Source organism: Carcharhinus amblyrhynchos, chromosome 26 (assembly GCF_965287045.1).
Source record: "Carcharhinus amblyrhynchos chromosome 26, sCarAmb.v2.hapA, whole genome shotgun sequence".
NCBI lineage: Eukaryota > Metazoa > Chordata > Chondrichthyes > Carcharhiniformes > Carcharhinidae > Carcharhinus > Carcharhinus amblyrhynchos.
In genome coordinates this window covers 13,316,731-13,342,174 of record NC_137349.1, presented here as the reverse complement: position 1 = coordinate 13,342,174, position 25,444 = coordinate 13,316,731, and the positions used below count along the sequence as shown (strand labels likewise).

The 25,444-nt window shown below is 46.7% G+C and overlaps 1 protein-coding gene across 2 annotated transcripts in view; it reads right to left on the bottom strand.

Annotated features, from left to right (window-relative positions):
• ssbp4 (single stranded DNA binding protein 4) overlaps positions 1-25,444 on the bottom strand; it is a 111,454-nt gene that overhangs the window by 28,489 nt on the left and 57,521 nt on the right. Inside the window, exon 5 of one of the 2 annotated variants that reach the window (XM_080212795.1) lies at positions 3,600-3,689. The exons of the other annotated variant lie outside the window; for it this stretch is intronic. Within the exon in view, the coding sequence (XP_080068921.1) occupies positions 3,600-3,689 (90 nt within the window). The remainder of the gene's footprint in view (positions 1-3,599; positions 3,690-25,444) is intronic. 2 annotated transcript variants of the gene reach the window in all.

Here is a 25,444-nt window from a genome sequence, read left to right as displayed (position 1 = left end):
AAACCAAATTTCTCCAACCTCTTCTCATAACTAATGTCCTCCATACCAGGCAACATCCTGGGTAAATCTTTTCTGTACCCTCTCCAAAGCTTCCAGATCCTTTTGGTAGTGTGGCGACCAGAATTGAACCCTATATTCCAAGTGCAGCCTAAGGAAGGTTCTGTAAAGCTGCAACGTGACTTGCCAATTTTAAAACTCAATGCTCCAGTCAATGAAGGCAAGCATGCCGTATGCCTTCTTGACCACCTTCTCCTCCTGCATTGTCACTTTCAGTGACCTGTGTATCTGTACACCCAGATCCCTTTGCCTATCAATACTCTTAAGGCCTCTGCCATTTAGTGTATATTTCCTTTCTGTATTTAGACCTTCCAAATAGCATTAAGTCACATTTGTCTGAATTAAACTCTATCTGCCATCTCTCTGCCCAAGTCTCCAACTGATCTATATTCTGCTGTATCCTCTGATGGTTCTCATCGCTATCCACAAATCTACCACCAACCTTTGTGTCTTCCGCAAACTTACTAATCAAACCAGTTACATTTTCCTCCAAATCATTTATATATATTATGAACAGCAAAGGTCCCAGCACTGATCCCTGAGGAACACCACTTGTCACAGCCCTTCATTCAGAAACACACCCTTCCACTGCTACCCTCTGTCTTCTATGACCGAGCCAGTTTTGTATCCACCTTGCCAGCTCACCTCTGATCCCATGCGACTTCACCTTCTGCACCAGTCTGCCATGAGGGGCCTTGTCAAAGGCCTTACTGAAATCCACATAGACAACATCCACTGCCCTACCCTCATCAATCATCTTCGTCACTTCCTTGAAAAACTTCATCAAGTTAGTGAGACATGACCTCCCCTTCACAACCATGTTGCCTCTCACTAATATGTCCACTTATTTCCAAGTGGGAATAAATCTCGAAGAATAAATCTCCAATAATTTCCCTATCAGTGACATAAGGCTCACCAGCCTGTAATTACCTGGATTATTCTTGCTACCCTTCTTAAACGAAGGAACAACACTGGTTATTCTCCAATCCTCTGGGACCTCCCCTGTAGCCAGTGAGGATACAAAGATTTCTCTCAAGGCCCCAGCAATTTCCTCCCTTGCCTCTCTCAGTTTTTCAGGGTATATCCTATCAGGTCCTGGGGACTTGTCTACCTTAAATGTTTCTTAAGAACCCCTTAAGAATTCCTCCTCCTTTTTGATCTCAACATGACTCAAACTATTTACACACCCTTCTCCAGATTCATCATCCACCAAGTTCTTCTTTTTGGTGAATAGTGACGCAAATACTCATTTAATACCTCGCCCATTTCCTCTGGCTCCACACAAAGATTCCCACCACTATCCTTGACTGGGTTAACCCTCTCCCTGGCTACTCTCTTGCTCTTTATATTTGTATAAAAAGTGTTGGGATTTTCCTTAATCCTGCTGACCAATGCATTTTCGTGACCCCCTTTTAGCCGTCCTTAATCCTTGCTTAAGTTTCTTTCTGCTTTCCTTGTATTCCACACTTGCTTTGTGTGTTCTCAGCCTCCAAGCTTTGACAAATGCTTCCTTTATCTCTCACAATATCTCTCATCATCCAAGGTTCCCAAGACTTGCCATACCTATCCTTCTTCCTTATAGGAATGTGCCAGTCCTGAATCCCTATCAACTTACACTTGAAAGCCTACACATGCTAGATGTTGATTTGTTGGCCAGAATTCTCCAAAGTTGCATACCCTTTGTTTTGGCATGTCAGCTACGACTCTCACCAACTTTTACAGATGCACCATAGAAAGCATTCTTTCTGGTTGTATCACAGCTTGGTATGGCTCCTGCTCTACCCAAGACTGCAAGGAACTACAAAGGGTCATGAATTAAACCCAATTCATTACACAAACCAGCCTCCCATCCATTGACTCTGTCTACACTTCCTGCTGCCTCGGAAAAGCAGCCAGCATAATTAAGGACCCCACACATCCCGTACATTCTCTCTTCCACCTTCTTCCTTCGGGAAAAAGATACAAAAGTCTGAGGTCATGTACCAACCAACTCAAGAACAGCTTCTTCCCTGCTGCTGTCAGACTTTTGAATGGACCGACTTTGCATTAAATTGATCTTTCTCCACACCCTAACTATGACTGTAACACTACATTCTATACTCTCTCCTCCCCTTCTCTATGAATGGTATGCTTTGTCTGTATAGCGTGCAAGAAACAATACTTTTCACTGTATGTTAATACATGTGACAATAATAAATCAAATCAAATCAAATCACTGCCAGTGAGAATGAAGATTTTGGCTGCTCAGCCAAAATTTTGGTGGATAACGGGGTTTCCCGTTGTACCCAGCCCTTGCTGCTACGAAACCCATGCCGGGTTGTGCCGTTGGAGGGACTGCAAGATCCCAACAGTCTTGATGGTAGCAAGAATTTGGTGATCTATTTTGTGATCGTGTCTGTGGAGAGGCTGCAGAAAGTACAAATTACCACAAGGGGGCAGGGCTGCCTGCAGAATAAAAGCAACAGCACTTAAACAATAGAGTGTCTGAGAAACAGGAATAGCACGAGACAGAGAGAGGAAAGAGAAAATAGCAGAGAGCCAGGCACTAGAGAGAGGACATAGACAGAGACAAAGAAAGCAAAGTGAAGGAAACAATAATATCAGGTGGTTCATGATAGAGTAAGAATGTAGATTGGAGAGAGAGACTGAGAAAGAGAGAACATAAAGATTGATAGAAAGGATTGAAAGATGGAGTGAAGCAGAAGGAGAGATAGAGGAGAGTGAGAGCATGAGAGAGAGGGAGAGAGCAAAGATAGGAGACTGGGGTTAATTAGAGAGAGTGAAAAGGAGAGAGGAATAGAGAGGAGAGAGGGATTGAGAGAGAGAGAAAGGGGGATTGAGAGAGGGGGGGGATTGAGAGAGAGAGGGGGGGATTGAGAGAGAGAGAGGAGAGGGATTGAGAGAGAGAGAGAGAGAGAGGGAGAGAGGGATTGAGACAGAGAGGGAGAGAGGGGAATTAAGAGAAAGGAGAGAGGGATTGAGAGAGAGAGAGGAGAATAGAGTGAGAAGAGGATTGAGAGAGAGAAAACAAATCTTATTGATCATTGCACAGTTGTTACCGGAATGTCCATTCTTCACCTGCGAACCGACTAAAGCCAGTGTTAGTAGATATTGAACTGCAGAAGGAACTAGCTGATGTCTGGGTGACCAAGCTGGGACCATTAAAAGATTCATTTTGAACCTCAGTTTCTGCATGTTGAAAGCTCTTTATAGACACAAGGATGTTGGCTATAGATTTGTGAATGGGTCAGTTTCACCTGATGCTCTGGGGAATCCTCGTTTGCCCACTCCCTCCGTGTACCCGAACAGGTAAGAAGTCTCACCACACCAGGTTAGAGTCCACCCCCAGTCCAACGCTGGCATCTCTACATCATGACTACCCGAACAGGCGCCGCCAGCACATGGCAATTCGGGGATTTAACTGCAACTTCACTGCAGTGTTAATGTAAGCCAACTTATGACACTAATGAATAAATGTTACAGCCCTGTGGGTGCCAGGCCTGCCCCCTCACTTATCTGTACGGTGGTTAGGTTGGAGGTACCTGGAAGAAGCCGGGGGGCAGAGGAACCCCGGGAGTCCCTTCGCTGGGGGTCATGTTACCCAGGACAGGACTGGGTGCTGCTGCGGCGCTCTGGAACAAAAACACAAATAATGGCTTAGAATCCACACCGATCCCAACCTCTCCCCACACAGGCAGAGGAACGTAGCAAAGGCACTGGTCACAACACAGGCAAAAGTACATCACAGCCTCAGGTAAATGGAGAGATGCCTCGATCTTAAACTCCCAGAGGAAAATAGAAAGAGCTGTCACCCATTCCAGTCATAAACTGGAATCTAATCGAGGAGACCTGGGAGAGGATATAGAATAACAGAAAGCAAAGAGTGGGGGGGTAAATGGGTGTTTTTCTGGTTGGCGATCAGTGTTGGGACTGCAATTGTTTACCATTTACATAGATAATTTGGAGTCGGGGACCAAGTATACTGTGTGTGTCAAAATTCGCAGATGCCACTAAGATGGGTGGAAGGCCAAAGTGTGCAGAGGACGCTGAAAGTCTGCAAAGGGATAGAGATAGTCTAAGTGAGTGGGCGAGGGTCTGGCAGATGGAGTACAATGTTGGTAAGTGTGAGGTCATCCATTTTGGTAAGAATAACAGCAAAACGGACTATTATTTAAATGGTAAAAAATTGCAGCATGCTGCTGTGCAGAGGGACCTGGGTGTCCTTGTGCATAAATCACAAAGAGTTGGTTTGCAGGTGCAGCAGGTAATTATAAAGGCAAATGGAATTTTGTCCTTTATTGCTCGAGGGATGGAGTTTAAAAACAGTGAGGTTATGTTGCAGCTGTATAAGGTGCTGGTGAGGCCACATCTGGAGTACTGTGTACAGTTTTGGTCTCCTTACTTGAGAAAGGATATACTGGCACTGGAGGGGATGCAGAGGAGATTCACTAGGTTGACTCTGGAGTTGAGAGGGTTGGCTTTTGAGGAGAGACTGAGTAGACTGGGGCTATACTCGTTGGAATTCAGAAGAACGAGGGAGATCTTATAGAAACATATAAGATTATGAAGGGAATTGATAAAATAGAAGCGGGGAAGTTGTTTCCATTGGCGGGTGAGACTAGAACTAGAAGGCATAGCCTCAAAATAAGGGGAAGCAGATTTAGGACTGAGTTGAGGAGGAACTTCTTCACACAAAGGGTTGTGAATCTGTGGAATTCCCTGCCCAGTGAAGCAGTTGAGGCTACCTCACTGAATGTTTTTAAGGCAAGGATAGATACATTTTTGAACAGTAAAGGAATTAAGGGTTATGGTGAGTGGATGGGTCAGTGGAGCTGAGTCCACGAAAAGATCAGCCATGATCTTATTGAATGGCGGAGCAGGCTCAAGGGGCCACTCCTGCTCCTAGCTCTTATAACAGATACTCAGGAGTGAGTTACAGACTAGAGTCTAATCGAGGGATTCGGGGTGGTTTTTTTATAGAATAACAGATACCCGGGAGTGAGTTACAGACTGGAGTCTAATCGAGGGGTTCAGGGTGGTTTATATATAGAATGACAGATACTCAGGAGTGAGTTACAGACTCAAATCTAATCGAGGTGTTCAGGGTGGTTTATATATAGAATAACAGATACCCAGGAGAGAGTTACAGACTGGAATCTAATTGAGGAGTTCAGGATGGTTTATATATAGAATAACAGATACTCAGGAGAGAGTTACAGACTGGAATCTAATCGAGGGGTTCGGGGTGGTTTTTTATAGAATAACAGATACCCGGGAGAGAGTTACAGACTCGAATCTAATCGAGGGGTTCAGGGTGGTTTATATATAGAATAACAGATACTCAGGAGAGAGTTACAGACTCGAATCTAATCGAGGGGTTCAGGGTGGTTTATATATAGAATAACAGATACCCGGGAGAGAGTTACAGACTGGAATCTAATCGAGGGGTTCAGGGTGATTTATATATAGAATAACAGATACCCGGGAGAGAGTTACAGACTGGAATCTAATTGAGGAGTTCAGGATGGTTTATATATAGAATAACAGATACTCAGGAGAGAGTTACAGACTGGAATCTAATCGAGTGCAGGGTGTCGAAATTTGCTGATGACACCAAGATTGGGGGAAAGGCAAATTGTGCGGAGGGTGTGGAGAGTCTGCAGAAGGATCTAGATAGGCTGGGCGAATGGGCCAGGAAATGGCAAATGGAATTTAATGTTGGCAAGTGTGAGGTGGTCCACTTTGGTAGGAAGAATGGTAGGAAGGACTATTACTTACGTGGCGAAAAACTGCAGCAGGCGACGGTGCAGAGGGACCTCGGGGTCCTTGTGCATGAGTCGCAAAAACCCAGCTTGCAGGTGCAGCAGGTGGTCAGGAAGGCGAATGGGATGCTGGCCTTCATAGCGAGGGGGATTGAATATAAAAGTAGGGAGGTCTTGCTGCAGCTGTATAGGGCATTGGTGAGGCCGCAGCTGGAGTACTGTGTGCAGTTTTGGGCGCCGCACCTGCGCAAGGATATTTTGGCCCTGGAGGGAGTGCAGAGGAGGTTTACTAGGCTGATACCGGAGTTGAGGGGATTGAGCTATGAGGAGAGGCTGAATAAACTAGGCTTGTACTCGTTAGAGTTTAGAAGAATGAGGGGAGATCTCATTGAGACGTATAAGATGATGAATGGGATGGATAGGATAGAGGTGGAGACGCTCTTCCCGCTCAGAAAGGACAGTAGGACTAGGGGGCACAGCCTCAAGATAAAGGGGAGGCGGTTTAGAACGGAGTTGAGGAGGAACTTCTTCACTCAAAGGGTGGTGAATCTCTGGAATTCTCTGCCCGTTGAAGTGGTGGAGGCTGCCTCGCTAAATATTTTTAAGACGCGGGTTGATGGGTTCTTGATAAGCGAGGGGATTAAGGGTTATGGGGAGAGGGCGGGAAAGTGGAACTGAGCCACAACAGATCAGCCATGATCTTATTGAATGGCGGGGCAGGCTCGAAGGGCTAGATGGCCTACTCCTGCTCCTATTTCTTATGTTCTTATGTTCTTATGAGGGGTTCGGGGTGGTTTTTTATAGAATAACAGGTACCCGGGAGTGAGTTACAGACTGGAATCTAATGGAGAGATTTGGGGTGGTGAAGGGAGTGAGGGGCTTGATTGTAAACTAACTTTGTAACTCTGCTGTTAGAAGCTGCTGTCTTTCTGTTGCTGACAATCAGGAATCTATTTCCAGGTTTAAGTTTATCTTATCGTTTTGGAGTCACGGAGGATCCCAGTCACCATCCTGGGTGAAGGGAGGGGAAATACAGAATGTGTTGGTGGGTGCTGAGCAACGTGGTGCAGGTTTCGAGTGAGCCAGACACTGCTGCATGTGTTAAACACCGGAGAGTGGAAGAAGCAGAAAGCTACCTGTCTCCATAAGCACCATGTCCCTGTGCATGTATCTGTGTGAGCAGTGACTCACTCACTACAGCCTCTACCCTCTCCCCTACCCCCCAATACTGTCCCCAGGGTATGTATAACATCATTCTCTGCTTCCTGCAACTCCCCAGCCAAGCAGCCAATGTTTTTTTGAGAGCAGATCATGCATACTAATCAGAGCAAAATTCAAAATGCTACGAAAGCTGCTGTCCACTGAATTGGAACATCAGCATTATTCCAGAGAAAACCCCAAAACAGGGAGAATACCCCGAAACACAGAGAATACCCCGAAACACAGAGACTACCCCGAAACACAGAGAATACCCCGAAACACAGAGAATACCCCGAAACAGAGAGAATACCCCGAAACACAGAGACTACCCCGAAACACAGAGAATACCCCGAAACACAGAGAATACCCCGAAACAGGGAGAATACCCCGAAACACAGAGAATACCCCGAAACACAGAGAATACCCCGAAACACAGAGAATACCCCGAAACACAGAGAATACCCCGAAACACAGAGAATACCCCGAAACACAGAGAATACCCCGAAACACAGAGAATACCCCGAAACACAGAGAATAACCCGAAACACAGAGAATACCCTGAAACACAGAGAATACCCCGAAACACAGAGAGAAAACCCCAAAACACAGAGAATACCCCGAAACACAGAGAATAACCCAAACAAGAGAATACCCCGAAACAGAGAGAATACCCCGAAACAGGGAGAATACCCCGAAACAGGGAGAATACCCCGAAACACAGAGAATACCCCGAAACAGAGAGAATACTCCGAAACAGAGAGAATACCCCGAAACAGAGAGAATACCCCGAAACAGAGAGAATACCCCGAAACAGGGAGAATACCCCGAAACACAGAGAATACCCCGAAACACAGAGAATACCCCGAAACACAGAGAATACCCCGAAACACAGAGAATACCCCGAAACACAGAGAATACCCGAAACACAGAGAATACCCCGAAACACAGAGAATACCCCGAAACACAGAGAATACCCCGAAACACAGAGAATACCCCGAAACACAGAGAATACCCCGAAACACAGAGAATACCCCGAAACACAGAGAATGCCCCGAAACACAGAGAATACCCCGAAACACAGAGAATACCCGAAACACAGAGAATACTCCGAAACAGGGAGAATACCCCGAAACACAGAGAATACCCCGAAACACAGAGAATACCCCGAAACACAGAGAATACCCGAAACACAGAGAATACCCCGAAACACAGAGAATACCCGAAACACAGAGAATACCCCGAAACACAGAGAATACCCCGAAACACAGAGAATACCCCGAAACACAGAGAGAAAACCCCGAAACACAGAGAATGCCCCGAAACACAGAGAATACTCTGAAACATGCTTCAACTATACGGGCACAAGACTGGGCACTGCCCACCTCCCCACATCTCCATCTGCTCCTGTCAACTCGGAGCTCCTTCACCCAGGAATTTGTCACCGAGATATTTAACTATGATTGGAACCATAGCCAAGTGCCACCCCCTGCACCCCGCACACCTCCCAACACACTCACTCACACACACACACACACACACACACACACACACACACACACACACACACACACACACACACACAGGTAGACATAGGACACACTCTCACACACAGACACAGCCACATGCACCATGCATATACATAGACACATACAGACAGGGACACAGACACAGACATGCACACACACACACACACAGGACACAGACACGCATACACACACACACAAGGGACATGAACACAAACACAAACAGAAACATGTAGGGGCATGGGACACACATAAACAGAGACATAGATGCACATAGGCACACATTCATAAACCCAGGGAGATGGTGACGCACATGCACACAAAAACATGCAGACACACAGACAGAGACGTATATATATATACACACACACACACTCATAGACACAAACACACAGAAACACGCTCAAACACACAGAAGCATTCACACGCACACACATTCACACTCACAGGGGACACACAAACACACAGGGGACACACGCACATACAGGAACACACACAGACACACACACATGCACAGGTACACACACAGACACACAAACACACACACACAACGACGCACGCACATGGACACACACACAGACACACAAACACAGACACACACATACAGGGACTCACACATAGACACACACGCACAGACACACAGGGACATACACAGGCACACGGCGACGCATGCACACAGGGACACACACACAGAGCAATGCACACATACACACACACACACACACACACACACACACAGAGCGATGCACACATACACACACAGCGATGCACGCACACACACACACACAGAGCGATGCGCACACACACACACACAAACATAGGGACATACACAGACACACACACAGTGACTCACACACATAGACACACATGCACACACACACAGGGACACACACACACACACGGACACACATAGACGCACACACACACAGGGACACACACACATACACAGACACACACACACAGTGACTCACACACGCACATACACACAGGGACACACAAACACAGACACACGCACACACAGGGGCACACAGACAGACACAGACACACATGCAAAAACAGACATGCTTCATTTTCTCCAACGCTGCCCAATTGTGTTTTTGGTTGTCCACTCTCTAACTCCCCTGACCCTGTCGTCCCCCCATAAGACTTTACTCCGCTGCCTTCCATCCTCTGAGCAGTTTCTGGATAACTGATGGTTACATTAACAGAGAGAATCACAATGTGCCTGAACCTATTCGCTGCCCCTCTGCACCCACTGACTACCCTGATCAAACCTGCTTCCAGTTCCCGGGGCAACAAAGGGTTAAACAAAATGTAGAAATGAGCAAAAGATTTGCCAAAACATGAAACCTTTCAGATAAAAGAACAGAATTTTAAATCAGACGGCAGCAGAATAAAACCCCAGTGATCTGCGTAACTGTTTCCCCCTACTTCCCAACAATCTATCTCCATATTCACCAACCAGTGGTGTGTTCAAAATTATTAAAAATTAATCTGGACTGAGGAACATCAAGTGCTCCTTCTCCCATCCATCCTTCAGTCAGGTGAGCTGGCTGCACACTCACGGTAACCATGGGAACCCCAGGTTTGGCTGCCTCTTGAGTGCCTATTAAAACCCTTTACCTGTCAATCACAGCTGGCCCCCGAGAGGCAGCTCCGTCTCAGCAGCTCTGAGAAACTCGCAGTGTCTCAAAAACTATTCACATCACAGCTGACAAATCATCCCCATCTTAAAGGGACCTCCCTCGAACCCAGTTCATTTCTTTATTCTATCGAGGGCTGAGGGTCTTCATCCCTAACTGCCCCCTGAGAAGGTGGCGGTGAGCTGCTTTCTGGAACCTGCCTCAATCCCTGTGGCGTAGGTACATCCGCAGTGCTGTTAGGGAGGGACTCCCAGGATTTTGACTCAATGGCATTGAATGACATATTCCCAAATCAGGGCAAAGTTACTGTGAAAATCCCCTCGAGGCCACACTCTGGCGCCTGTTCGGTTACACCGAGGGAGAGTTTAGCGTGGCCAATCCACCTAAACAGCGCGTCTTTTGGACGGTGGGAGGAAATCCACGCAGACACAGGGAGAACGTGCAGACTCCACATGGACAGTGAGCCAAGCCAGGAATCGAACCCAGGTCCCTGGTGTTGTGAGGCCACAGTGCTAACCAATGTGCCACCGATTCTCACAGTAACTTCACTGCAGTGTTAATGTAAGCCTACTTGTGACACTAATAAATAATGAATGACTTGGGGAGTGGTGGGGGGGGAACCCTCCTGGTGTTGGTGTTCCATGCGGTTGCTGCTCTTATCCTTCCAGATGTTAGTGGTTATGAATCATCAAGGTGCTGCCTAAGGATCTTTGGAGAGTTGCTGCAGTGTATCTTGTAGATGGTACACACTGAGGCTATTGTGTGTCAATGGTGGAGGGAATGAGTGTTTGTAGATGGGATGCCAATCAAGCAGGCTGCTTTGTCCTGGATGGTGTCGAGCTTCTTGAGTGTTGTTGGAGCTGCACCCATCTAGGCAAGTGGAGAGTATTCCATCAGACTCCTGATTTGTGCCTTGTAGAGATGGTGGACAGGCTTTGAGGAATGAGGAGATGAGTTACTCAAGGGGCCGGGAGACCAAGAGAATGGGAGACCCAGGGACAGAGAAACTGGGAGATCGAGTGACCGAGGGTCTGGGAGACTGAAAGACCAGGAGACTGAGTGACCAAGGGACTGGGAGACCAAGGGACCGGGAGACAAAGTGAACAAGGGGTTGGGGGACTGAGTGACAGAGACTGCGGGACAGAGAGAATATCAGATGAATCATTTTTAAAAAAAAAGTTCAACTGATGCAAAATAGCATTAAATCAAAGCATTAAAAATTAAAAATCAAAACACTCACTGTGTAACTGTACAGAGTCATTGCTTATTCAGCAGGGTAAGGATTCAAGGTAAAGAGTCACTGTTTATTCAGGGTAAGGATCACTCATTGTGTAACTATACAGGTGATACTCATGATGTGGAGATGCCGGCGTTGGACTGGGGTAAACACAGTAAGAAGTCTCACAGCACCAGGTTAAAGTCCAACAGGTTTATTTGGTAGCAAATGCCACTAGCTTTCAGGGCTTTGCCCCTTCATCACTCACCTGAGAAAGGGGCAAAGCCCCGAAAGCTAGTGGCGTTTGCTAACAAATAAACCTGTTGGACTTTAACCTGGTGTTGTGAGACTTTTAACTGTACAGAGTCACTGTTTATTCAGCAGGGTAAGGGTCACTCACTGTGTAACTGTACAGAATCAGTGTTTATTCAGGGTAAGGGTCACTCACTGTGTAACTGTACAGAGTCACTGTTTATTCAGCAGGGTAAAGGTCACTCACTGTGTTACTGTACAGAGTCACTGTTTATTCAGCGTAAGGATTGATGACTGTAATAATGTGTTATATAGTGATAGATCTGTTCCCACCAGCACTGTAACCCAGTGTTATACAGTTACAGACCCATTCCCAACAATATTGTACCCCAGTGTTATACAGTGACAGTCTTCCCCACCAGTACTGTACCCCAGTGTTATACAGTGACAGACCCATCCCCGCTAGTACTGTACCCCAGTGTTATACAACGACAGGCTCATCCCCACCAGTATTGTACCCCAGTGTTATACAGTGACAAATCTGTCCCCACCAGTACTGTACCCCAGTGTTATACAGCGACAGACCTGTCCTCTGTGAGATTCTGTGTCTTCAGGAGAAACAGGGAGGAAACTGGTGGAGAAAATCTGTGATCTTTTGAGACTGTTTGATTCTTTGCCAGAAAGCCCCAGTGAATGGGAATAACTTGAGCGATACAGGACAACGGAGAGATTGCTATAAGGGGAGCTTCAAAGGTGATGAAACTTCAGTTGCTAAAAACTGGGTGGATTTTGAGGCCTGGAATGACTTACAAACTAAAATATCAATTAAATATCAAATAGCAAATATCATTGTGAAACCAGTTGGGTTTCTTTTGCTATTCAGTTTGGTACAGAAAACACAGGGATCAAAGAAACTTTCAACCAAGCAACTCACCAGCCTCCCCTAACTGTGACTGGCCAGTGAGACAATGAAATTGACTCTGACAATTAGTGAATGATTCGGTGTTGAGTGAGTCTAAACGTAGTTCACATTGCACATTAACCAGGATCGCAGGCAAAGGCTAAATCAGATTGCAAAGCCTTGTCTCCAACACTAACGAGTGTGCAATTAATAGGCCTGAATTAATGATGTTAATTGCAAAGACACGCAGAAAATCGCAGTTATTCAGTTCTGGGGGCTGCAGACAGGAGACCTGAAGCTCAAGTGCCCATTGACAACACTGGGACCTCACTATCCCCATCCATTACTTCCACAATCAGAGTGTGGATTATGCAGCAAATCCTCACTGAATGTTTTGGGAGACACCCTGAAATTCACCGCATTGAGCGGATCAACTTTAAATGAACCATAGTTTCCCATTGGGATCAACCTGGAAGCTGGAGTTAGATTCCTTCAGACACTTCTCGTCAAAAATAAACTGATGTACAAGTATTGAACAGCACGATGACACAGTGGTTAGCACTGCTGCCTCACGTGCCAGGGATCCAGTGAGAGTCAGTGTGTGTGGGACCCGTACCCCAGTGAGAGTCAGTGTCTGTGGGACCCATACCCCAATGAGAGTCAGTGTGTGTGGGACCCATACCCCAGTGAGAGTCAGTGTGTGTGGGACCCATACCCCAGTGAGAGTCAGTCTAAGGGACCCATACCCCAGTTAGAGTTAGCATGTGTGGGACCTGTACCCCAGTGAGAGTCAGTCTAAGGGACCTGTACCCCAGTGAGAGTCAGTGTGTGTGGAACCTGTACCCCAGTGAGAGTCAGTGTGTGTGGGATCAGTACCCCAGTGAGAGTCAGTGTGTGTGGGACCCGTACCCCAGTGAGAGTCAGTGTGTGTGGGATCAGTACCCCAGTGAGAGTCAGTGTGTGTGGGACCCGTACCCCAGTGAGAGTCAGTGTGTGTGGGATCAGTACCCCAGTGAGAGTCAGTGTGTGTGGGATCAGTACCCCAGTGAGAGTCAGTGTGTGTGGGACCCGTACCCCAGTGAGAGTCAGTGTGTGTGGGATCAGTACCCCAGTGAGAGTCAGTGTGTGTGGAACTCATACCCAGTGAGAGTCAGTCTAAGGGACCTGTACCCCAGTGAGAGTCAATGTGAGTGGGACCCACACCCTAGTGAGAGTCAGTGTGTGTGGGACCCATACTCTAGTGAGAGTCAATGTGGGTGGGACCCATACCCCAGTGAGAGTCAATTGGGTGGGACCCGTACCCCAGTGAGAGTCAGTGTGGATGGGACCCATACCCCAGTGAGAGTCAGTGTGTGTGGGACCCGTACCCCAGTGAGAGTCAGTGTGTGTGGGACCCATACCCCAGTGAGAGTCAGTGTGGGTGGGACCCGTACCCCAGTGAGAGTCAGTGTGGGTGGGACCCGTACCCCAGTGAGAGTCAGTGTGGGTGGGACCCATACCCCAGTGAGAGTCAGTGTGGGACCCGTACCCCAGTGAGAGTCAGTGTGGGTAGGACCTGTACCCCAGTGAGAGTCAGTGTGGGTGGGACCCATACCCCAGTGAGAGTTAGTGTGAGTGGAATGTTTATTTACCAAGAGTTTGACAAATTAGTTTTATTTGAATCAATGGGCACTAGTACCTGAGGGGCTACCTGTGGTGAAGAGGTAGTGCCCACACCCGTGGGTAGGGCTCCTGACTCTGCCCCTGAGGAACAGCTGGTGAGGAGACCCAGTGTTAACGCAGCCAATGGCAGCCCCCCAATCACAGGGAGGAATTGTCTTTAACAGGAGCAGAGCAAGCAGGAAGAGAAAGCAGAAAAGGCAGATGGGAAGAGAGCAATGGCTGCCTTAGCAACTAACCTTCCCCCACGCCCTCTCGCCATTCCCTACCCCCCTCCCCATCCTCCCCCTTCCCCACCCCTCGCTATTCACTGCCTACAATATCCTCTGACATTCTGAGAGTTGAACTGTTGATCCCAGAAAGGAGTTTGTCTGCAGAAGATAGATAGATTTTGGGGAAATATTTATAAAGACCATTGATTTCTTTTTATCTCCGCCCCCCCCATCCCTGAAATAACTCCCACAAGACTGGTGTCCCTTCATGAAATCCAGATTTATTTACAATAATCAGCAATACTCAGGCAAGTATTTCCCAGCATACACCGTGTGCTGGCAGTCCCGTCTCTCCCCATTATCTACCTCCACAGGCTCTCACATTGGCCTGCATTGAGTGCCTCAATCAAAGAGCTCGTATTCTAACAGGTCCACCTCATGGACCTCGGTAAAGTGATGACACCCCTCCGCCTCTACATCCGAGGAACCTCAGTGGGTCGCTGCCTCGGGAGCCTCTTGCGGTGTATTAACTCCGAGTCCGGTTCCTCCAGCTTGGCGTGGTGTAGTGAACCGGAGCTTACAGCTCGAGTGTTGAGGCACGGATACACTCTCTTCCATCAGATTGTAAGGGAGTTGACGCGGCTAAATCTGCCAAGTCCATTTCGGATTCTGAGGTTCCAATGATTGGAGGCTCTTGTTGAAGAAGCTGGTCACTGCCTGGCACTTAGATGAGAAGGAACATTTACAGCACCCACCAGCCCAAGCCTGAATGTTGTCTAGTCCTGCAGCAGGCACAGATTATTACAGTATCTTACACTGTGAATGGTACGGAAACCCTGTGGAACTAATTGCTGAAGATCCTTCTCGAACTTCATGATCGGGGGGAAGCACCTGAAGATGGTTAGGCCTCGGACACGAGCTTGAGGATCTTCTGCAGCAATATCCTCAGGCTCAGATGATGAACTTCCAACAACCACAACCACTATTGTCTGTGCTATTTATGACTTCAGCCAGTACAACGCTCTCCCCCTGATTCACATCAACTTTTTCTTTTAAGAACTCCTTAGTGCTGGATTCCATTGGCTTTACTGTCAAGACCAGTCACCCTCCCCTCACACCTTGGAATTTATAACAATAATATAAAAATACAGACAGGTATCACTTTAAAATGGGATGTGTACTGGGTCAATTTTTCACCAGACATTAACCCTACTTCATCTGAAATCTCTGATTGGTTTTTGCTCCCTGCCTGAAAAAGTATGTTAATGAGAGAGGACTAATTAATGACCTCAGAGTAAAGGATTCTCTAGGTAAGAGTGATCATAGCATGTAAGAAATTCACAAAGTTTGAGCATCAGAAATCTGAGTCTGAAACTAAGTCTTAATTTTGAATAAAGTCAATTACTGTCTGAAGACAGTCGGTTAAAGTGAATGGGAAGAACAGGATAGAAGGTCAGGCAGTGGAGAAGTTGCAGCAGAGATTTAAGCAGATATTTCATAACTCTCAACAAAAATATTCCATTCAGAAAGAAAGACGCACCATCTGTGATGAGCTAAGGAAATTAGAGATGGTGCAGTGGGTAGCGTCACTGCCTCAAAGCCAGAAGCTCCGGGTTTGAGTTCCACCCCAAGCCAGAAAAGGTGCATTCCTAACACAGCCGGAAGAGTATCAATTTGCAAAATCCTTCCAGTGCAAATCAATGGTGGGCACTAAGAGCAGGAGAGACTCCTGGGCGGCCATGCTTGATGTGGAACGGCAACTGACAAGCTCCGAGTCAATGGCGACAGGCTAGCGAGCTGTTCCGGGAAAAACCTGGTCAAGGGAACAAATGAAAGTCTGCCTCGTGCACCACTGCAAACGGGAAGAGAAATAACAACAAGCTAATTGACGTACGAAGCTGCAAAGATGCCTAAAGAAGGGAAAATTTTAGGAATTAGCAAAGGATGACTAAAATGATTATATAAAAGAAAAGAAATTGAAGAGAAAAGTCCAAGAAATATAAAAACCGATAGCAAAAGCTTCTCCATGCAAAAAGGAAGAGAGTAGCTAAAACGAGCATTGATTTCTTTGAGGATGAGGCTGGGAAATTAATAACATGGAAATGGCAGAAACTTCAACCAACTCCTTGTATCTGTCTTCACAAAAGACACAAAAACATTGTGATAGCAACAATATAACATAAGAACTAGGAGCAGGAGTGGGCCATCTGGCCCCTCGAGCCTGTTCCGACATTCAATAAGATCATGGCTGATCTTTTCATGGACTTAGCTCCACTTACCCGCCCGCTCACCATAATTCTTAATTCCTTTACTGTTCAAAAATTTATCTATCCTTGCCTTAAAAACATTCAATGAGGCAGCTTCAACTGCTTCACTGAGCAGGGAATTCCACAGATTCTCAACCGTGTGTGTGCAGAAGTTCCCCCTCAACTCAGTCCTAAATCTGCCCCCCCTTATTTTGAGGCTATGCCCCCTAGTTCTAGTTTCAACCGCCAGTGGAAACAACTTCCCTGCTTCTACCTTGTCTATTCCCTTCATAATCTTATATAAGATCTCCCCTCATTCTTCTGAATTCCAATGAGTATAGTCCCAGTCTACTCAGTCTTTCCTCATAAGCCAATCCTCTCAACTCCAGAATCAACCTAGTGAATCTCCTCTGCATCCCCTCCAGTGCCAGTATATTGTTTCTCAAGTAAGGAGACCAAAACTGTACACAGTGCTCCAGGTGTGGCCTCACCAGTACCTTACATAGCTGCAATATAACCTCACTGTTTTTAAACTCCATCCCTCTAGCAATGAAGGACAAAATTCCATTTGCCTTCTTAATTACCTGCTGCACCTGCAAACCAACTTTTTGAGATTCCTGCACAAGGACACCCAGGTCCCTCTGCACAGCAGCATGCTGCAATTTTTTACCATTTAAGTAACAGTCCATTCTGCTGTTATTCTTACTAAAATAATTTATCAACATTGTGCTCCATCTGCCAAACCCTTGCCCGCGCATTTAGATTATCTATATCCCTTTGCAGACTTTCAGCATCCTCTACATGCTTTGCTCTGCTGCTCATCTTAGTGTCATCTGCGAACATCACACTTCCATGTGTCGGTCTACGCGCTTAACTCCTCAGTCTTACCTATTACACGCCTAGCATTAAAGTAAAGACCAACCGGCCTTGTCTTACTCTCTTGTCACTCAACATCTTCACTGGAGTTTAGAAGAGTGAGAGGGGATCTCATAGAAACTTTGAAAATTCTAACAGGGTTAGACAGGATAGATTCAGAAGACGGGAGACGGAAATCAGGATATTGAATTTGATTAGCCTCGATCAAAATAAATAGTAGAGCAGGCTCAAGGGGCTGAATGGCCTCCTCTTGCTTCGTTTCTATGTTACTATAGTTGAACTCTCCCTATCTTGCTTCCTTTACAAGAGCATGATGTGTTTCTATTTTACTAATGTCCCCTTTCCCCAGCCAAACTAGTTTAGACTCTACCTAACAGCGTTATCAACCCCACCCACAATTGGTCCAATTCTGGTTAGATGCAGGATGTCGCATTTGTACAGGTCCCACCTTTCCCAGAAATGGTCCCAGTGATCCAGGAATCTAAAACGATCCTTCCTGCACCAACTCTTGAGCTACACATTAATCTGCATTCTTCTCCTATTTCTGTACTTGCTAGAATTTGGCACCGGGAGTAATCCAGAGATTACAACCTCAGGGATCCTGCTTTTTAATCTGTATAATGTGAGAAAACGTGAGGCAAGATTAGGAAAGCAGCTTTTTTTTAAATGGAGAGAAATTGCACAGGTACAGAGGGATCTGGGTATTTGTGTATGTGAATCACAAAGTTAAAATTCAGGAATAGAACGGGATTAGAAAGGTATTGTTGGCCTTTATTGAAGGTGGATGGAGTATATAAAGGAAGACTCGCTACAACTGTACAGGGCATCGGTCAGACCACATCTGGAATATGATGTACAATATTGGTCTCCTTACTTTGGGAAGGATATACTTGCACTGGACACAGTTCAGAGAAGGTTCATCAGGCTGATTCCTGGGAGGAAGGGATTGTCTAATGAGGAAAGGATGGACAGGTTGCATTTTTTTGATTTATTATTGTCAAGTGTATTAATATACAGTGAAAAGTATTGTTTCTTGCACGCTATACAGACAAAGCATACCGTTCATAGAGAAGGAAACAGAGAGTGCAGAATGTAGCATTACAGTCATAGCTAGGGTGTAGAGAAAGGTCAACTTAATGGGAGGTAGGTCCATTCAAAAGTCTGATGGCAGCAGGGATGAAGCTGTTCTTGAGTTGGTTGGTATGCGATCTCAAATTTTGTATCTTTTTCCCAGCGGAAGAAAGTGTGCCCGGGATGCGTGAGGTCCTTGATTATGCTGGCTGTTTTGCCAAGGCAACAGAGTCAATAGACGGGAGGCTGGTTTGAGTGATGGACTTGGCTGCACAGTCAGAGGTGCACAAGGAGCATAGTTGGGAGCGGAGAACACAGCCGTGCAGAGCGCTATGATGAGGGTGATTGTGGAGGTGTTGTTGCCTATCGTTACTGATTGCGGTCTGTGGGTAGGAAGTCGATGTTCCAGTCACAGGAGGGAGCAGCCAAGGACCAGGTCATGGAGTTTGGGGATGAGCATCTATACTCAGCACAATTTACAACAATGAGAATTGTTCTTCTTGAAACATATATGATTCTGAGGGGGCTGGACAGGGTACACACTGAGGCAATGTTTCCCCTTGCAGGGGGAATCCTGCTCCAATTAACAGAGAACACTGGCCTGACCAAATAACCCAAGGATAGCTGGTGATTAACTCCACTATCAGTACATCTTTACAGCTTCAGCCACTTTGTTGCGACACACTTCACTTCCAGGAGAAGCTGCTAATATTCTCTATAAATACATCTCACACTTCAGAGGCTGTTGACTTGTTCTGAGAGGTGAACCACAGGTTCTGAATAGAGAGAGAGACATACAGACTAACATGGAGTAAAGTGGAGGGGGGAGAAAGAGAGAGAGAGAGAGAGAACAAACAGAGAAGACAGGAAAGAGAAAAGGAGAGACATGGATTAAGAAATAGAGATGACAAAAAGGGAGATGCCTGAACAGAGAGACACAGACAGACACACACATACACATACACAAATGCATCCACATACATACACTCACAAATATGCACACACGTATGCATACATGTATACTCACAGGCACATGCATGTGTGTATACACACATGTACATTATATAGACAGATACATACACGAAGGCACATATATATACACACACATATAAACTGATACAGAGACGCATACATCCATATCTACAGACAGATAAACACATGCACACACACATATACATAGGGTGGGATTTTCCAACCACCCTCACCCCAAAACTGGAAAATCCCACCTAAGGTCAATGGATCGTTGCATCATCTGCTCCCCGCCCACCCACTACGGGACACAAGTATATACATATACACAAATAATATACACACAAATACTGACACAGACGCACATTTACATATGGATGCACATACCAAGACTCACAAAGGTGCATACACACAGACATAAACATGGATATACACACACAGGAAGGAGAGAGGCCAAGAAAGAGATGAAGTCTCGGAGAAAGAGAGAGAGTTTGTGAAAGTGAGAGGTTGAATGTGAGAGGGGAACTGTGAGCAGATGGGCTGAGGGGCAATGTGTACACACATCTTTCAATGCACATTCAGGACAAAGATCAACATCTGCACAGAACCTAAAGGAAAAACAGATGGGCCATCCTCCCCCTGCTCCCCTCCCCCATCACTGAGCAAGGCCTTGGCAGACATAGCACTGATCCAGCCTTCAAACACAGCCATTCCCTCATTCCAAATAAAAGCTGGAAGGAAAGGGGGAGATGGAGAGGGAAGGAGAAAGTGGGAATAGAGTAAAGGAACTGTGAGAAGGAGACAGGACAAAGAGGGAGAGAGAGCAAATGGAAAAGGAGGAAAGATAGGGAAAGTGGACAGGTGTTTGAAGGGAGGTAGAGAGCAGGAGGAGATGGAGAGAAGGAGGGATGTGGGATGGGGAGAAGGAAGGGAGGGGAAGGAAGAGGGGAAGTACAGAAGCGAGTGGGAGAGGAATGGGTTGCGAGGAAGCAATTGGAAACAAGGGATAGAGAGAATAAGGAATGGGTTTCAGAGGCAGGAAAGAGAAATGGACGTGGGAGAGAGAGAGAGAGAATAGGGAAGTAAGGGAGAAAGGTGTGAAATTCACAGAAATAAAACAGGAATTTATTCACAGAATCACAAACACATCAGTTATCCATAGAATAGAATCTCTACAGTACACAAGGAAGCCATTTGGCCCATTGAGTCTGTACCAACCACAATCCCACCCAGGCCCTATCTCCATAACTTCACATATTTACCCTGCTAATCCTCCTGACATTAGGGTCAATTTAGCATGGCCAATCCACCTAACCCACGCATCTTTGGAGTGTGGGAGGAAGCCGGAGTACCGGGAGGAAACCCAAGCAGACACAGGGAGAATGAGCAGACAGAGGGAAAATGTGCAGACTCCACACAAGACAGTGACCCGAGGCTGGAATTGAACCTGGGTGCCTGGCGCTGTGAGACAGCAGCACTAACCACTGTGCCACTGTGCTACAACTCTCACCAACTTCACAGATGTATCACTGAATTGGATCAGGAACAAGAACATTGAGCAGGATTGGAATAACTAATTGCCTCAGCCCAGGGAAAGAGATGAAAAGAAATAAATATTAACAAATTCATCCTGAGGAGGGAGGGTGGGTGGGTGAGCACTAGGCTTTGCAGACATCAATGAGCCTGCTGAAGGTGCGAGGTCAGTTCGGGACAGCAAACAAAAGTATCGTTAACCTGAAAAAGTTGGCAGAGAGAAAAGGGAGAGGGACATGAATTAGCAATGGCTCAGCAGAAAGTGGAGATTGTGGATTCAAGTCCCACTCTGGAGAGTTGAGACCATAACCTATGGTCTAGCCACCCTGTCAGAGGGTCAGTGCCGAGGGAGTGCCACCCTGTCAGAGGGTCAGTGCCGAGGGAGTGCCACCCTGTCAGAGGGTCAGTGCAGGGGGTGTGCTGCCCTGACAGAGGGTCAGTGCCAAGGCAGCGCCGCACTGTGTGCCACACAGTCGGAGGGTCACTGCCAAGGCAGCGCCGCACTGTCGGAGGGTCAGTACTGAGGGAGTGCCGCATGTCAGAGGGTCAGTGCCGGGGGAGTGCCGCACTGTCAGAGGGTCAGTGCTGAGGGAGTGCTGCACTGTCAGAGGGTCAGTGCTGAGGGAGTGCTGCACTGTCAGAGGGTCAGTGCCGAGGGAGTGCCGCACTGTCAGAGGGTCAGTGCCGAGGGAGTGCCGCACTGTCAGAGGGTCAGTGCCGAGGGAGTGCCGCACTGTCAGAGGTACTGCTTTTTGGATGAGACATTACACCGAGGCTCTGCCTCTTCCCAGGTGTATGTAAAAGTTCCCATGGCCACTTCCACAGACGAGAGGAACCCTTCCTGTGTGCCAGTCAATATTTATTCCTCAACCAACAGATTGTGTGGACGTTATCACACTGTGTTTGGGATCTTGCTCTGCGCTAATTAGCAATCACTTTTACTGAATTATAACAGTGTCTACACTTCAAAAGTATATCATTGGTTGTTAAGCTTTCGGGGCATTGTGAGATTCTGAAAGTTGTTGCAGAAAGCAAAATTTGTTTTCTCTCTAACTGAACTTGGTGGGTGTTTGGACCCAGAAGAATGTAGCAGAGATTTGGAGGCAGCCACAGACAGCCCTGTGCTCCCCCTGCTCGTATATCACAAGTCTGGATCAGTGCAGGGGGGCAGTGCAGTCTGCAGCACCGCACAAATCATTTGCAAGACAATGGGAACTCTGTAAGGCAGCCCCAGGCTTTGCCTTACTGAGTTAACTCCCCCACCCTCCTCCTGTTACATATCCAAACCCTCAGCTCACATTCCGGCTGTCTGCATCCCTCCCCAGCCAGAGTCTCCTCTCACCAACCGAAACAGGCTCCAAACCAAATAGATTTCCCCCTCACTCTCTTGCCACGTAAGAGGAACAGGAAGAGGGTCTTCAGCCCATCAAGACTATTCTATCAGATCATAGCTGGTCCCTCTCTGAATGGATATTAAATTGGCACTTCACAGCTTTCCACAGCCAATGAAAGACTTGTGTGATCAAAAAAGTTTATTCATTAGTGTCACAGGTAGGCTTACATTAACACTGCAGCGAAGTTATTGTGAAATTTCCCCCTAGACGCTACACTCCGGTGCCTGTTGGGGTACGCTGAGGGAGAATTTAGCACGGCCAATCTACCTGACCAGCACGTCTTTTGGACTGTGGGAGGAAACCCACACAGACATGGGGAGAATGTACAGACTCTGCGCAGACAGTGATCCAAGCCAGGAATAACCGCCGTGCCACCACTGGAAATACAGCAGCCAATTTGTGCACAGCAAGATCTCACAAAGACCAACATTCAACAGTGTTTACATAGTTTCCCACAGTGCTTCATAGGAGTTTGATCAAACGCAATTTAACATTGAGCCACATTAGCAGATAGCAGACAGAAGCTCGTTCAACAAGGTCAGTTTTCAGGAGTACTAAAAAGGAGGGAGAGAGAGAGAGGCAGAGAGGTTTAGGGAGGGGATTGCAGAGCTGCTGGCTCAGGCAGCTGAAAGCACAGCCGCAAATGATGCAGTAATTCAACCAGGGTTAGAATTGGCTATGAGGTTCTCATGAGAGATTCAGTCAGATCACCGTCAAATCTTCCCCATTAGGCATTGAGACAAAACCACTTTGACATGAAAGATCCCCATGGCCACCATTTGAAAGTAGAGTTAGGGACTTCTTCCTGGTGTTTTGACTAATATTTATCATTCAAATAACATCACAAAAACAGATAATCTACTCAGTCTCCCAGCGCTGTTTGTGGGATCTTACTGTGCACAAACTGACTGCTGTGTTTCCAGCATTACAACAGTGAGTATACCTCATTGGCTGTAAGTGTTTCAGTGCATCCTGGAGCTTATGAAAAGCGCTGGAGAAATATAAATCTTCCATTTCTCTGCCCTGATTTTTCAGCTCCCTCACTCGCTGCAGATCACTGACTGCCAGTTAAGAACATAAATCCCAATCTGCGCTCTGCTGCTCCCTTCCCCCTCACAGATTGCGCTCCTTTATATAACAGGCATTATTAAGCTGGCACATAAACCTCATTTTTACAGGTTTAACACAAAGCAAGTGGCTGTGTTCGCCATTAGCCTGCTCTGTGCTAAGCCTGGTCAGCACACTGAGACCTGGGTCAGACCCCACAGTCAGCCGGTCCCGGAACATCTACAACACACTGACTGTGGGATCTTTTCACCCTCCTGCAGGAGCAGTCAGTGCCAGCTGTGGGCAGTACTCTTGTGGGTTCAGGTGACACCCCAATACATGAGCCCAACAATCCAGACTGACATTCCCTCTGCAGCTTGGAGGGAATGCTGCACGGTCAGAGGTGCTGTCTTTTAGTTGAGATGTTAACCTAAGCCCCACTGCCTCCCTTACGGGTGTGTAAAAAAAATCCCATGGTATCATTTTAAAAAGAGGGGAAGTTAAAGACTAAGGAAATTTGGTTATGTCCGCCAGGACTCTCACCAACTTTTACTGGTGCACCATAGAAAGCACTTCTTGTGGTTGTATCACAGCTTGGTATGGCTTCTGCTCTGCCCAAGACCGCAAGGAACAACTAAGGGTTGTGAATGAAGCCCAGTCCATCATGCAAACCATCCATTGACTCTGTCTACGCTTCCTGCTGCCTTGGAAAGGCAACCAGCATAATTAAGGACCCCACGCGCCCCGGACATTCTCTCTTCCATCTTCTTCCACTGGGGAAAAGATACAGAAGTCTGAGGTCATGGACCAACCGACTCAAGAACAGCTTTTTCCCTGCTGCCATCTTTTGAATGGACCTACCTCGCATTAAGTTGATCTTTCTCTACACCCCAACTATGACTGTAACACTACATTCTGCACTCCCTTCCTTCTCTATGAGTGGTATGCTTTGTCTGTATAGTGTGCAAGAAACAATACTTTTCACTGTATGCTAATATATGTGACAATAATAAATCAAATCAAAAATTTATTTATTAGTCACAAGTAGGTTTGCATTAATACCGTAATTCACCTCCATGTCCTGGCCAAATCTATCCCTCAGTCAACATCACAACAAAACATCGTCAGTCCAATCCCCTGCCGCTGTTTCTGGGATCTTGCTGTGTGCAAAGTGACTGGTCCATTACAACAGTGACTCTATTGCGAAAGTACTTGATTGGCTGTGAAGCACTTTTCAATGTTCTGAGTTATAAAGAATGCCGTGGGAATGCAATTTTCTTTCCCCGCGCCAGGACAGTGCTGGGGGTGTCAGCCTGGATTTTGTGCTCGAGTCTGTGGATCTACAGTCACAACGTCCTGACCCGAAGGGAGGAGAGTTTACCCACTGATCAATGGAACCAAGACTGGTTAGGACTTTATTCCCTGGAGCGTAGAAGAATGAGGGGAGATTTGATAGAGGTGTATAAAATTTTGATGGGAATAGATAGAGTGAATGCAAGCAGGCTTTTTCCACTGAGGCTAAGGGAGAAAAAAACTCGAGGGCATGGGTTAAGGGTGAAAGGAGAAAAGTTTAAAGGGAATATTAGTGGGGGGCTTCTTCACGCAGAGAGTGGTGGGAGTATGGAATGAGCTGCTGGATAAAGTGGTAAATGCAGGGTCACTTTTAACATTTAAGAAAAACTTGGACTGGTACATGGATGAGAGGAGTGTGGAGGGATATGGTCCAAGTGTAGGTCAGTGGGACTAGGCAAAAAAATGGTTTGGCACAGACAAGAAGGGCCAAAAGGTCTGTTTCTGAGCTGTAATTTTCTATGGTTCGAAGACGCACACGGAGGGAGTGCTGCACTGTCAGGTGCTGACTTTCTAAGGGGTCATTAAACTGA